General features: G+C 45.0%; 3 protein-coding genes across 3 annotated transcripts in view; all 3 read right to left on the bottom strand.

Annotated features, from left to right (window-relative positions):
- LOC109966618 (uncharacterized) overlaps positions 1-2446 on the bottom strand; it is a 44254-nt gene extending 41808 nt beyond the window's left edge. Inside the window, exons 1-4 of the mRNA XM_020611573.1 lie at positions 2013-2446; positions 1235-1390; positions 731-881; positions 294-452 (exon numbers count right to left, since the gene is read on the bottom strand). Of these exons, the coding sequence (XP_020467229.1) occupies positions 294-452; positions 731-881; positions 1235-1390; positions 2013-2428 (882 nt within the window). The 5' untranslated portion in view covers positions 2429-2446. The remainder of the gene's footprint in view (positions 1-293; positions 453-730; positions 882-1234; positions 1391-2012) is intronic.
- Position 2447: 1 nt separating this feature from the next.
- LOC109966617 (basic-leucine zipper transcription factor A-like) lies at positions 2448-9007 on the bottom strand (the record flags this gene model as incomplete). Its single annotated transcript, XM_020611572.1, has 9 exons — positions 8309-9007; positions 6098-6325; positions 5591-5725; positions 4280-4473; positions 4004-4085; positions 3742-3842; positions 3499-3619; positions 3094-3393; positions 2448-2606 (listed from the first exon to the last, which is right to left on the bottom strand). Coding segments are annotated over exons 1-9 (1962 nt in total), but the record flags the coding sequence as incomplete, so codon positions are not given.
- Positions 9008-9026: 19 nt separating this feature from the next.
- The window catches only part of LOC109966616 (nesprin-2-like), a 22357-nt gene continuing 16878 nt past the window's right edge, over positions 9027-14505 (bottom strand). Inside the window, exons 14-22 of the mRNA XM_020611571.1 lie at positions 14045-14213; positions 12706-12802; positions 12287-12486; positions 11487-11651; positions 10778-10918; positions 10584-10685; positions 9781-9960; positions 9503-9661; positions 9027-9410 (exon numbers count right to left, since the gene is read on the bottom strand). Coding sequence (XP_020467227.1) covers positions 9027-9410; positions 9503-9661; positions 9781-9960; positions 10584-10685; positions 10778-10918; positions 11487-11651; positions 12287-12486; positions 12706-12802; positions 14045-14213 — 1597 coding nt within the window. The remainder of the gene's footprint in view (positions 9411-9502; positions 9662-9780; positions 9961-10583; positions 10686-10777; positions 10919-11486; positions 11652-12286; positions 12487-12705; positions 12803-14044; positions 14214-14505) is intronic.

The following is a 14505-nucleotide window of genomic DNA, read 5'->3' as shown; positions in this document are numbered from 1 at the left end:
GTATGCATCTGTCTTCTCAGTAACCTTCAAGAGCACCAAAAAAACAGCATTGTTCTGTCAGGTTCAAAGGTTATCCACATATGCATCTGTCTTCTCAGTCACCTTCAAGAGCACCAAAAAACAGCATTGTTCTGTCAGGTTCAGTGAACAAATGTATCCCAGTCAGGGTTTCCAAGCTAGTCATGTTTTGATCCCAGTGGGTGGAGTCAAGCAAATTTGAATTTTGTTTATACATATTATAACTACTGTTCTTGTCTCATTTCTGGGGAAATGCATAATGCAAGGATGCTTACATCCAGCCAGTTGTCCATCAGTGTGTCAGCCTCTGCTTCATAGGGACTCTCACTGCACTCTGGGAACTTCTTCAGTTCGGACTGCAACTGTCTGCAAACAGCCCTCATCTCGTCCATGCGCTCCCTAAGGCCGCCTAGCTCCTCCTTAATATCATACACCTGGATAAATGTGCACATGTTTACATGAAGTACACCTGAACACACATGAGACCAATGTTCAGCCCTCTACTCGTTCATTACACTTACTATGTACAGTATATGCATGTAACACAACATAAAACTGTGTAAAATTCACTTCATCAATAAGTTATTATTGCGTGAGCCTGTCCAAACCACAGCACGACTTGCTTTCTGCAAATGAACAGGCCGAGTCAAAGCAGAAAAAGTCACGGTTGGATTCAGACAAACATTTAGACAGAGATGTTTGGCGACCTCACATTGGCTATACTTCTCTGCAGGTTGTCCTTGCCCATGTAGGAAGCCCGATCTCTGATGGCCTGCTCTGCTCGCTGTATGGTGTTGCTCAAGTGACCCCGACAGCTCTGAAACTTCTTCAGAAGCTCCAACAGAACAGTGCACTGCTCTGTCCTGCAAAAGGAGGAAAACAACAGAAGGCATTGGAAGTGATGTCTCACAGTATACACTGCTTTTGGCCGGCAGTAGGCATAACCAGCTGTCAGCATTCCTCTATCTTAACAAAATTAAGAATAGCTCATAAATATTCCACTAACAGCACTTTTTATGAAAGACATCTATGTCCATTAGAAGCTAGTTGGTTGAGGTCATATTTTGTTAGATGGCAATCTGTTTACAGTTGCAGTACGGTAAGGTAGCTCGGTTTTAGGTGACACAATTTAGCAGAATGGCAGGAGTCAGTTATTTCTAACCACTATATTTGTTCTGGATACTTGCACATGCGTCTGCTGCTTAACTTACTGTACCTGTCAGAAAACCCTTTCTGAATCTCTTTCCACTGAGTCTCCAACTCTTCCAGGAGGTCTTCGCCTCCGTCCTGTTTCTCTTGAAGGTCACGAATGTTCTGGAGCTCTGTGTGCTGGGCCTTCAACTGACCCTCCAAATCTGACAAGGCACGAAGCCTGGGAAAGAAGAAGAAGAAGATTACAATTAAGACATTACATACAAATATTAAGCTTTTTATTCTGTAGATAAATGTCTTTAGAATCTTCTTAGATATTTATTCTAATGAATAGGTTGTATCTACATGCAGTATACAAACTCTGGCTTGTGCTGCGATGGTCACACACATATACACTTGAATGAAAAGAATGTTATTAAAAATACAAACAGCAAAGGAAAAAAAAACCAACAGGGATTTTATTAAGCAAAAACTAAAATAAATCAATATAAAATGATTAGGAACACATTACAAACATATAGCAGACTCAAAAAAAAGTTGCCTGGAACAAAGACAGGTATCAGAATCAGAGTCAGCTTCACTGGCCAAGTATCTTGACCACACAATGAATTTGACTCTGGTACAGTGGCTCTTAGTGTGCAGGTACAATGTTCTTCTGTAAGGCAACGAGTAAACCAGATAAGACAGAGAACAGGAAAAGAAAAAGAATGTGCAAAAAAAGAAAGGACTGAGCCTTAGGAACATAAAATAAAAATGAAGTACTTATAAATATAAAATATATGTGTAAATATACACAGTTTAGATGGAGTTTTCAGATAGATATATACAAAGATATCACACACCTGTGTTGCACAGCAGGCATGGTGGGCTCCTTCAGGCCTTGCATCTCAATTATATCCTGCAGCTTCCTCAGCTCCGTCAGCAGCGTCCTCTTCCTAAGGCCCAGGGATTTGCTTTGGGTGTCTTTCTTGACGGCCTGCTGCTGGGCCTGCTGCTGGCCAGCCAGCCCACGGTCAGCCTCCCCAAGCCTCCTCAGCAGGGCACTCACCATGTCCAGGCAGGAGGCAGGAACACCATCCCGGGTAAGTGTCAGCCTTGCACCCTGCAGGAGCAGATCCAGCTCAGGAGCCTTTTCTTTCAGACTATCAATGCTCTGCCTGATCAGAGCTAGCTTAGAGTGGTCCTGCGGTACCACAGTGTCACTGCGGGGGGCGCCTTGAACTCCAGAGATGTCTTCATCCACAGCGCGCAGCGACATAAGGAATCTGTCAAGGGCGCTCGCTCTTCGGAACCTGCTGTGGGAGCTGATCCAGGCTGCTCCTGTGGGTCTCGACCTCACGGGACAGAGGGAAGCAGTCTCTGGGGTCCAGATCGCTGCATTCAGAGCCAAGTCGGGACAACTGGTCCAGCTCGCTCTGGATGTTGTCGTCCAGTTCCTGTCCCAAAGAAGACAAGACGTCAAAGGGTCACTGTGCTTATTTTTATGCCAAAGCTACAGGCACAATGTTTAGGTACATTCAGAGCGAACACAGCAAATCTTTTCTCACTTTTTGTGCACGTTGTTTCTGCAGCCTGTGTTTATCCTCTGCTGTCAATCAGCCCTTCTACCTTATGTCTCTGTACATTTATGAAGCAGTACTACTGTACAATGATGTAAAAGAGGTTTCTGGTGAACAGAACACGAAAACACGTGGTCTTGTTTAAAAGCAGCTCTCGATGAGCAATTTCGTGGAGCCTATAAATCACTGACAAATGCATATGTATGTTTGCATTCCAGTCATCCCAGTTGGTGACCTGTATGGGTTTCATTTTGTAAATATGGGGCAGACATGTATCTGTATACACTTCTAGTAAAACTGGCCCTTACAGCAACAGATTGACCAAACTAAACACAAAACAGAACACTCAGGTCAGACAGGACACCTTAATATCCTTCAGGATGTTGGTGTTGGTCAGAGTGAAGCCAGTGATGTCCTTGGGCTGTCTGAGGTAACGGCCCAGACGGTCGGTGAAGTCCACCATGTGGTTCTCGGTGGAGTCGATCTGTCTGAGGGCGGTGCCTAGAGAGCTGCCCCTCCTCTGAAGGTTGGACTGTTGGCTGCGCCACTGCTCCTGCAGCTCTGCCTTCTCTTGCTCCAGACCAGTGATCTTACTCAAATGAGAACACTGGGAGTACTGGTTTGCATATTCAGACCACAGAGTCTCTGTCTCCTGCCTCAAAAACTGTAAATACAGTACAAGAACAAAATGTCAGCTGTAGACAGTGAAACAATACTAGGTTTATACTTGAGTCTCCCTCTGTTTATGACACACAAACTTGTGTTGCACCTGTATTTCCTGCAGCCGTGTATGGAGGCCTTTAAGCGATACAGAGTCAGAGGGGATATCCATGATGCTCTGTTCATTCTTAGCCAGCTGGGCTTTCAGAGTCCTCTTACAATTCTCATATCTGGAGATGTTATAAATTAAAACAGACAGAATTAACAAGTTAAACCCTGGATATCCAAATGGATTTTTAATACACCTGTATGCTGTGTTAGCTTATCGTGGCCTACACTCTGCTAAGTCTACCTGTCTAAAGCCTCCTTTTTAGTGGTTTCTTCCTCTGCAGATGACTGTTTTTCAACCTCTCTCTTCTCCCCACTGACCGGCTTCACTGTCTCTTTTGGCACCTGAAAAAGAGCAATAGAACATGATCTGTTATTTCAGACTTCAGCTGCATTGTGACCAGTTATACATGAAACAGGTTTGCTGCAACAGGAAAATGATTTTAAGGGAGCTTTAATTACATTAATTCTGCATAGTACATGATTTCAACAAGACAGAGTCATACCTCAGCTGAGACCTGAGGTTTGTCATTTGGTTTTGTGGGCTCCTGTTGTGTGGTCACATCCTCACTGAAGGCAACAGGAATCCTGTGGAAAAGAAACAAGGACCACCATTTCTGTTTTATTATTATTTACATTTGAAATATCTGCCAATAGGATGATGAGATACTGTAATTCAACTTCTTCCCAGCGCTGTTCCAGGAATCAGTGACACATTAAATGACTGGTCAAGGTCTGAGTGCCACCGGCTGCTGTTTATTTCCCTCTCCCTAATATCCCACCTAGAATCTGGGAGTGGTGCATCTTGGTCTCTGCTGAACTGGTGCTGGATGGCAGCCAGCCTCTTCTCACATTCCCTCAGCTGAGTCTGGGCCAGGCGGTGAGCGTCCTCGGGGCTCAGGGTGGCACATAGCTCTTTCAAGGCCTCGAGGTGCTGCCCTGCCTGAGCAAAGCTGCCCCCCTCTGAGAAGCAAGCCTGGGGAACACCGACAGAGTGAGTATTCTGGTACAAGAACCACAGCCAGAGGATTAATACCAGCTTAATTCTAGTTAAACCCAGAACCCTGTTTAGTTTTACTTTCAGTTTTTTTTGGTGTTTTTGTTTTGTTTTATAGATTAATACAAGTATGCATGAACATAATTTGTACCTTGCTTAAAATGCTTATTAACATCTACTATTATCACATTGCATTTATTCATTTTTTCTTATGACATCTTGAGAGACATACTGCAACACAAGCCAACCCCCAGATGGCATCAGCCAACAGATGTACTGCACAGAAACACAAAAGAATGCTGTTTTAATCTTTCACTAAAAATGCAGTCTTATCTATACTGCATTGTTCATGCTGTACAACTGTTAAGAATTTCACATGAATTGGTTTTTGTTACTTTGTGTTTGTGTTTCCCTTTTCTGCCCCATAATCAAAATGCCAAATACTGTTGTGTGGTTCTGTAAACAACCAAAACAGCACTCTTTTACAGAGCAATCAGAACAAAGTCTTGCAGTTACCAAGTCCCATTGACAGTCTCCTTTGAGGCATTCAGAGAAGAAGAAGAAGGAAAAAGGTTTAGATAATCAAAGCAGATAAACTGTCTGCACACCCGTCCACTGAAGCCCAAGAGCTTAGTGCTATATATTTAGCTACCTGGGCTTGTTTTTCTAATGGGGAGCTTAAGTGCATCTCACACTGCAGTGCAGCTGTGTTAAAGTCTTTCCTTGTTACCTCAAACTGTAACTGTTGCAAAAAGCCTGAGATCTCAGCTCTCACAGCCTAGGAGAGGAAAGATGAATTCACAGAAACCAGAAGGGCATGTTCAAACACAGCAGTCAGTTAAAGTTGTTTTTATATCAATGCTTCATATGCATGCCAGTGAGCAATTTCCTGACTTTCATATCTTAAAAAAGCTGACCAAGGCAAATGTTGCAACAGTTTTAGTACATTTATGGTTTTAAAACATGTACAAACAATTATCTGACACATTCCATGATAAAGCCTCATGAAAACTAATTTGAGTCCTTGTCTATGAACAGCAAACAAAATCCTACACATTATTACAAAGCTCCACATGTAAGTGGGTTTGTGTCTCACCTCCCACTGTGCGCTGACAGACTGAGTGAAGAACTCCAAGTCTTTGAGCTGTGAGGGGGTACAAAAGGCCTCCATGCCCTTGGCTGCTCTCATGAACTCCTCCAGCAACTCTGGGTCCAAAGTCCTCAGAGTCCTCTGAAGGGAAAGGCATAAATACAAATGCAGACCAACCACTTGCAAACCAGCTGATTTCAGTTGCAAACTTCAGTTCAAAATTAAAGAGGCATATTTTGGTCTGGCATATTTCCCCTTTAAACGTTATTACAGCACCCAGTTTTTATCCATTCTAAACAAACCAACCACATGCCAAAACTATGAAATAAGCCTTGTCCTCATGTGTGCCACAGTCTTTTATTTCCAGCCAACCACTGAATGTTAAAGCAAATGTAATGCTGTTTAAACTGTGTCAAACTAGACTCATAACTGAGTGAAAAATTTGCAGATTTAAACATACTCATTTGTGCCACTGATAAATAAAGACATAAAGAACAGAATAATTAGCTTTACCTCTTTGACTGATTTTTGCTCAGGTGAAACGCGTTTGTCTCTGAAGACGCTGATGGCTTCCAGGATGTGTTCCTGCAGACAGTGCTTGGCCTCTTCAAAGCCATTTCTGGCCAAAGCCTGGGCCTTGGCATAAGCCTCTGTGTAGGCCTGGGGAGGTGCCTGATCCAGGGCCAGAGGTTTGATGCAAAAGTCTGGTGACTCAGCTTGGGACTGAGGCAGCACATTGACCTGAGAGAGAAGAACGGTTTGGGGCTGTTGAGATTTGGCTTGTGAAGGAGACTGGGTTTGAGGCTTTGACTTTGGAAGGGGTTGGGTCTGAGGTTTGGGATATGACACTGACTGGGCCATGGGTTGGCTTGGTGACTGAATTTTGGCTTGAGTCTGGGAATACGCCTCAGGTTGTGGTGCTGTTTGGGCCTGTGGCTTGACTTGAGGAGATTCAGTCTTGGGTTTGGTCAGAGACTGAGCCATAGGTTGTGGTAGCAACTGGGGCTCAGGTCTGGTTTCCAGCAGTGATTCAGCCTTGGGGTGGGTTGCTAACAGAACCTTAGCTTGTGTTGGTGGGTGAACCTCTGGTTGTGGTACTAATTGGGCAAGAGGTTTGGGCTCAGCTAGTGACTGAATCTTTTGTTGCTGCTGGAGCTGGGCCTGATGTTTGGGTTGTGATGGGGACTGCTGAGTCTGGCTGGGAGTTTGAAGCTGAGGATGGGCTTGGTGTGGCGGATGTGACTGGAAAGGTGTCTGAGTTTGCATTTGAGGCCGAGGGTAATGCTGAGTTTGGGGCTGTTGCTGAACCTGTGGAATGTGCTGTGGCTGAGGCTGGGGATAAGGCTGGGGCACGAGTTGTGGTGGCCCCTGAACCCAAGTTTGTTGGCCTTGTTGTGTCTGAATATGAGCCATGTTATAAGCTCCCATCTGTGGCTGTTGTTGCATGGGACTCTGGGGTTTCATTTGGGGTTGTGTCTGTGGCTGCATTTGAGGCTGAGTATATGACGGTCCCATGTGAGAATACCCAGGGGGCCCTATCTGAGGTCCTAGCTGAGGCCTAGCTTGTGTCCACTGTGGAAGAACCTGAACTGTTGGATACAACTTTGGAGCTTGGCCTATCTGTGGAGGATATGGTTGGGGAGTGGGATGTCTCTGCTGGGGAAGGGCTTGGTTTTGTGGCTCTTGTTTGGGTGTCCACTGCTGGGGTGGAGACTGAGCCTGGGAGTAACCCTGTGGGTAAAGCTGAGGTTGTGCTATAGCCTGTGGATGCTGGATAGACATTGGGGATGAGGCTCTGACTTGAGTCCAGGCCTGCAGCTGGCTCTGGGAAATATGGGCTGGGTGCTGGACCTGTGACGGGGCATGTGTAGGATACTGACTCACAGCCTGAGAAACACCCTGAGGCTGGACAACATACTGAGCTTGGGTTTGATGTGGAGGTTGTGGCTCCTTTGGCGGGGCTTTGGGCTTATCTTGGGTTTGGACCACTGACTGGGCATGGATTTGGGGATGGGCCATGGACTGAGGATGGGTTTGAGCCTGGGTCTTTGACTGAGGATGAATTTGGGACTGGAACTTTGGCTGAGGATGGGTTTGAAAACGGGCCATTGACTGAGCATGGGTTTGATGATCCGTGACAACTTCAGCGTGGGTTTGAGCCTTGGGTATCGAATGTCCATGGGTTTGATGCTGGGCCTGTGCAGGTGGTTTAGGGGAGGGGGTCATGGCTGGGGACCATGACTGTGGATGACCGTGAATTTGAATGTGAGATGGCACAGGTGGCTGAATTTGACCCTGCAATGGAGTCTGCATAGGGGAAGAACTTGACTTGACTTGAGCCCATGTCTGCACTTGAGCTACAGCTGGATCATGGGCTAGACCCTGGAGCTGACCCTGTGGCTGCACAGCTGGCTGAGGTTCAGCTGGGACGCCTGCCTGGGATGGAGCCTGACCCTGATGCTGGAGCTGTATTTGTGCACGTGGCTGCTTCAGTGACTGTGCCTTAACAGGGCCATGAGGCTGTGGGACATCTCGAGCCTGTGGCTGACCTTGGCTTGCTCTGGTTTGTGACTTGGTCTTCAGTGGCTGCTGGCTGTCTGTGGTAAGGCTGGACTCACTTGTGGATTGCGCTTGGGACACTGTTTTAGATCTAGACTGAACCACAGAGTGGGGTTGGGACTGATTCAGGGGTGTTGTTTGTGGGTGAGGCTGAACCATACTTACAGTTTGGGATTTAGCCTTGGTGTCTGAATCTGGTTGTGCCTGGCTTATGATAGGCTGCGTTGGCTGTGGTTGCTTTTGTTGTTCCAGTTGCTGTTGCTGCAGCTTGTACTGCTTTCCCTGTTGCAGTATTTGTTGCTGCTGCTGTTGAAGCTGCTCTTGGTGCTGATCTAAATTTTGAGGTTGCTGTGTTTGCTTTTGTTGCTCTTTTCGCTGTAGATGCGGCTGGCTAGTAGCCTTGGTGTGTCGCTCAGGCTGAGGCTGATGTACAGCCTTGGCTGAAGCTATTTCTCTGTCTGACTTTGGCTGTGTCTGTGTAGCCTGAGTTGGGACCTGAGTGGAATCTTGTTCTGAAGCAGGAGTTTTATGCTCTTCTGAGGCTGGTTTCTGAAGCCAGGGCCGATTCTTCGCAGCCCGAGCTTTTTTGCTGTGAAGCTCCTGGGAGCTGAAAGGTGGTTTATTCACATCTTGGTGTTGAGGTGAAGTCTCTTCTTGGGGTTCTGGTGCCTGTTTGGCTTGTGTTTCAACCTGTATGTCAGTGACCACATGGTGCCGAAGTTGAAACTGATGCATATCTTCCTGCTGCAGCTGCTCCACCTGTTCTTGTGCCTGCTTCTCTTGCTGCTGTTGTGGTTGTGTTGGCATCAGCTCCTGACGTTGCACTGTTTCTTGTGGATGCTGCTTGAGTTCTTGCTTTTGTGGTTCTTTCTCCATCTGCTTGTTAAGTTGCTCCTGCTGTGGCTGGGGGTACTTTCTTGGTATGTTGTTGTTTTTGTGCAGCAGTCTCCAGCCTGGCTTGAACGTGGCCTTCTGGCTGTGACTTTGGCCTGGTCTGCATCACGGCTTGTGCGTAGGTATAAGGCATTGGGGGGGAAGCAATCTTTTTTGCTCTGTATTCCTGCATCCCTGGCTTTGGCACAAAGATTTCATGATGCTGAAGAGCAACTAACTTTGTCTCACGCTGCTGCGCTGGCTGCCTAGTGTCTGATGGTTTCACATGCTTCTCTTTAGCCTGGATGAAAACTTTAGATGGGGGAGGTCCTTCTGGGGGGCTTCTGCTTCTTTCTCTTCTGGCTCCCAGGCTGCTCAGCATACCTACAGCCTCCTGGAATTGAAGTATCATCCATTAGAAATACTGACAGTGATTATATGACATTAATACCTGCTGTGTTTCTCAATGTCTAAAAGGCAACTGACCTGTGATTGTGCAACAACCGCTCGCACTCTGTCGTGCATGGAGGAGGCGTGGAGGTACTGGAGTGGAGAGCTTTTCTGCCTGGTCATCACCAGCACCTGCAGGTCCTGCTCCTCTGTCACCACCTGGCCCTCCAGCTGTAGACCACGAGAAATCAGGACCTGTGGGAATAAATTGTACTGAACAAGTGTAGGTGTTTCCTCAAATGCACATACAGTAAGGGTTTCTATGTGAAAGGACATAAAGCAGAACAACCTTTCTACTGTGTGGATCATCTTACCCTGGCTCGTGGGTCTTGGCCCTGCTGTGGCTGTTGTCGCTCTGCGGTCCTCAGCAGCTGGTAGAGCTCCCTGGTATCCGCCTCCCAGTGCAGGAGTTCAGCCAGGCGACTGTCCAGACCAGACACACTGTGCTGCAGCTCAACACACACCTGCTCTGCCTCAGATAGGGTCTGCATCACCTGGTGACATTAGGGAAAAGGATGATAATGAACCGAGAAGCTTACAGAACATAGTGTGCATTCAAAATTGTAGCTGCAAGCGGTCAGTTAAGGGGTTCTTCCATTAAGGAACCCACCAAACCGTGTGGCGCAGAGTAACGCTCGTTATGGGTTCTGCATTTGTTTCCACTACAGTGCGCCTGTTTTGGAGGTGCATTCTGGGAGCTAAATTTCAGAACGCCTCAGGAGCTAGTACTAAAGTCAAGCACCAGGAATGTGAGGGGGTGCGTGTGTGCAGAGCAGTGGCCAGTGATTAGTTAAATGTCTGTTTTCACACCTCAAGCATTAGCATTACAAGCACTGTGTGTAAACACACAGCTAACTCAGTGTGTGAGAGGGGAGCAGCCCCTCCCTCCTCTAAACAGAGACCGACAGAGAGAAAATACAGTGGAAAAACAAAGCAGGACGGTTGGCATCAGCCCTGGAGGCTACGCTCAGTGATGGATAAAGGAAGTACGGGGTGTACCGCTCTTTAGGTTCCAACAGTGGAAACGCGGCATTACTGACAAACTGTGAAAAAAGCACAACAAAGACTTGTATGATTCTGATCACAGTTGTAAGAAAAGAAAAAATACTATTCATACTTCAGGCATAGCGAGCTTCATTTTCTGTAAGTGATCTGCTGGGCATTCTGGGGAGAGAGCCAGAGCATCCAAATCCACATCTTTTATCTTCTTCATTATGAACTGAACAGAAGAAATACATTTAGTCATTCAAAGTAAAATAATTATCACAGTGTGTGAAATGAACAATTACTTAATGACCCCATTAGTCACACCTGTAGTCTTTTTCTGTAGGTGCGCAAAGGAGCTGCCATGACATCCAGAGGCTCTTTGAGAATGAGAGTGGCTTGTCTGATCAGAGCCTGGGGGTCCTGGAGTCTGGCCTGAACATCAGCACTGGGCTCAGCCACAGTGTCCTAAAAAGGCACAAGATTGTAAATAACAGAGGTTAATAATTAACTCAAGCATTTTAATGAGACTTGTTTCTTGTGCATTGAACATGATACAACAATCTGACGGAGTCTTTTTACATTATGCAACCAATATGTAACTTGAGATATCGGTGAAGCCACCTGAAAATGCACTGTTTTCAAAGAATATTCACTGCAGAGTTGGAGAACAAGCTTCAAACTTTGCAGCCACTCCTTAATAATCCAGTGTGGGGTTATTTATAATGAGATAATTGTAGCTTCTGTTCCAAATGGCTGAGACAATAAGATACCAACATCTCTGTGGCCACCACTCACTTCACAGGAAATAAACCCCAAAGAAACTAGGCCAACCTGAAAACAAGACAGCCCTGTAAAAAGTTAAATACTTTGAAAATCAAGTGCATGCTTCAGTCATTAATTAGGCAAAAATGCCAAATCTTCACTGTTGCAGCAGTTCAATGCAGTGATGTGGCAGCAAAACAAACATCCCAGATGACACAGGACTGGGATTACTTTTTCTCACTGATCAGGTTTTCCTTGTTCTGTAACTTACAAACGTGTTTCTCTTGACAAACTCGGTCCACTGCATGTTAAGTTTGCGCAGCTCCTCTGCCAGGCTCCTGCTGGTCTGAGGTTCTGTTGATTCAATCAGCAAGTTCCCCACTTCGTTTAGGTGGAACTGTCGGGCGCCCCATTCAGCCATAGACTCTGATGTCACCTTAAGAAAAACATGAATACAGCAATCAACATCGTTCTGAAAGAGACACATCTCTTTACTACATTTGTACTGAATACAGAATTCAATTTAAGGCCATACTTACACCCTTGTGCAAATTAATTGAAACAAACTGCAATTTCTCATCTTTTCATGGATAGTCATGAATTTATACAGGAAAAAGTTATACATTTACATTTTTTTTGTTCCCTTTTCCCAAGGAGATGTTATTTAATCATTTTCTGATGCAATCGGTAGATGATGTAAAATATACCCTATACTATATCGTCTGTGATTGCATTATAGTTCATATAAACAGGCTCCGTTTCTCCAAAGCGCAAAGGTAAATGTGGTCAAAAGAGGAAAACCACACCAAGAGATGATGCTTACTTGATACGGGAAAGTGCGCAAGACCCTAGAAAAACAAGTGATGTCTTAAAAGTTGATTTAAAGGAGAAAGGAATAGAAGTAAGTTCATCCACTGTTTGCAGGCGTCTCTTGGAGGTAGGCCGGAAAGGGCCTAAAATATATCAGGGATATGTTTGCTGAAGGTAGGTTTGCTGTAGGTGTCTCAGATCTGCTAATGGTGCCATCATGCTGCCTGCTGCTGTAACGAGCTAAACTGTATTTAAAAATACCTCTAGTCTGTGGCCATGGCTGAGTGTTGCAGAGCCCTGCTCCAGCCAAGCCTGCAGGGAGCTGAGGCAGTCGCTGTACGAGTCCCAGGCAGACAGGACTTGTCCCATAGTGCTTTTGGCTTTGGTCACCTCCTCCAAAACAGCAGCAGTGTCCTCCTCCAGCTGCTTCACCTGCTGACTGACACGGTGGTAATCTGCAGCTGAGCAGCAAAGACAACCAGCAGTCAAATACACAGTTAGTCTAAACAAGAATCCATGAATCAGCAGGGAAGGTTTCAATCAAACTCCAAGCAATAAGACAGGTGTGAATGCCTCATAGATCTGTTCATTCAAATTCCAGGTCAAACTTCTACATAGTAATGTCTGTACTCAGTTAGATACAGATGAAGAAATGTTATATACAGTCACAGAACACTTACCAAGGGCAGATTTACTTGAGTATTTCTCAGAAATTTGCTTCAGCTTATGAAGAGCTGCTTCCAGCAAAGAAGGAAGTGCCCGTATGGTGACCAGCTCCTGTGCAAAAACAAAAAACTTTGATATTTTTGAATAGAAAGGTGCAAAACTGAGAGATGAACTTTGATATCTTTAGACCTTTACCACTAGTGAGGCAAAACATGTAGTTTGTTTAGAAGTGCGTCCAGAGAGCTGTACCAAGTTACCAAATCTGAAGTTTTTGCCCTATTTATAGTGGCCAGTTTAGGACACCTGAAAGGTCCATTGTCATATGGTTAGCACACTACATGCTAATGTTAATGTTAAAGGTATTATATTTAGCACCACCATTAGCATTACCCTTGTGTACTGTAGATAGTCATGCATGAACCTGTCCAAACCCCAGGAGCATCAGCAACTGCTATGGTAGATGCTAATGGGGAGTCGTTATGATAAACAAAAAGCTATGTTACATGTTAACATTAATGCTGGTAGGTTACTTCCAACATTTAATTTAGCATATTTAGCCTTAACATGTTACCATGATTTTGTATCAACAAAGTAATATCACCCAAAATCTAACTTATAAAGTGTGCACAGAACCAACATGCAATTTCATTCAACCTTTTCCTAATTATTAAGGAGCTCATGGCATGCCTTTCTGTGTTTTCTGACTTATCTACAATGTTACAGCAGTGAATTATCATCCTAAACATGACTGAAAGCGGATTAACAACCCATGATGTTATTGTCGGGGCTACACTACTTGTTGGAATTAATTTCACTACTTTGGGACTGTATGCGGTCGTGTGGGAGAAGACGCAGCGACCACCGGTTGGATTTGCTGACCTTGGAGCTACTTGACAGGGAGTGATGTTTCCACGACTCGGTGGGACTCAACGGTAAGTAAAAAAAAAACAAAAACAAAAAAAGGCACACATTGCATGTCTGCTAATGCCTCGTTTCTGTCATTTCTGTCCACTTTCATATTCTAACTCAAACATGTCAGGTAGGATTTGAGGTATTGTCATTGTCAAAAACGTAGCTTATTTGTCAGTGTGTTTTGTTTATGCATTGTCATAGCTTCCTGACCGGCAGCAGGAGTTGTGAGCATTCCTGAACTATCCTCTTGTTTTTAGGACGAGGCTCTTGGGTTTTAGCATTCTGAAATAATTATGGACTATTTGGGATTACAATGGGTGCAAAGTTAATCTAGAGGTAGCCAAGATTAAAAATTAAATGGCTAGAAATGAGCAAAACGAGCATGCCATGGGCTCTTTAAGCTGTTTTGAAGATGCCAAGTGTGAACCAAGGACCACTAACATGCCACTCTTGCAGCAACACCCTGACAGCCTCCGGGGAGATGTAAGGTCTCTTCCAGACCCGCAGCTTGGTCCTCATCTGCCCCAACAGCTCTAAAACTGTGTGGCGATGCTCCTGGTACTCCAGCTTGATCCCATGGTACTTTGCAGTTACTCTCACACCCGTGAACCTGGTACCATGAAAAAGGTTAAACTTGAGTATTTAGGCTTACACATTCCATGAAAAAAAGAGAGAAAAAGGGAAACAGAGACAGGGAAGTGAAAAACAAAAAACATTTAATCTCAAAATTTAAAAAGAAAAAAAGTGACAGTTCCCTGATGGAGAACTTCAAACTGTGTGTTGTCCAAGAACTTGTTTCTTTGCTTAAACAGTGCTTTTGATTATTCAGTTCTAGCTCAGGACATGTTTAGTAGCATAGACATATACACACATAAACCACATGAACACAATCCATCCTGGAA

The sequence above is a fragment of the Monopterus albus genome, unplaced genomic scaffold (genome assembly GCF_001952655.1).
Source record: "Monopterus albus unplaced genomic scaffold, M_albus_1.0 scaffold115.1, whole genome shotgun sequence".
Classification (NCBI taxonomy): Eukaryota; Metazoa; Chordata; class Actinopteri; order Synbranchiformes; family Synbranchidae; genus Monopterus; species Monopterus albus.
Note: the sequence above shows the minus strand (reverse complement) of the source record. Positions and strands in the feature narration are given on the sequence as shown.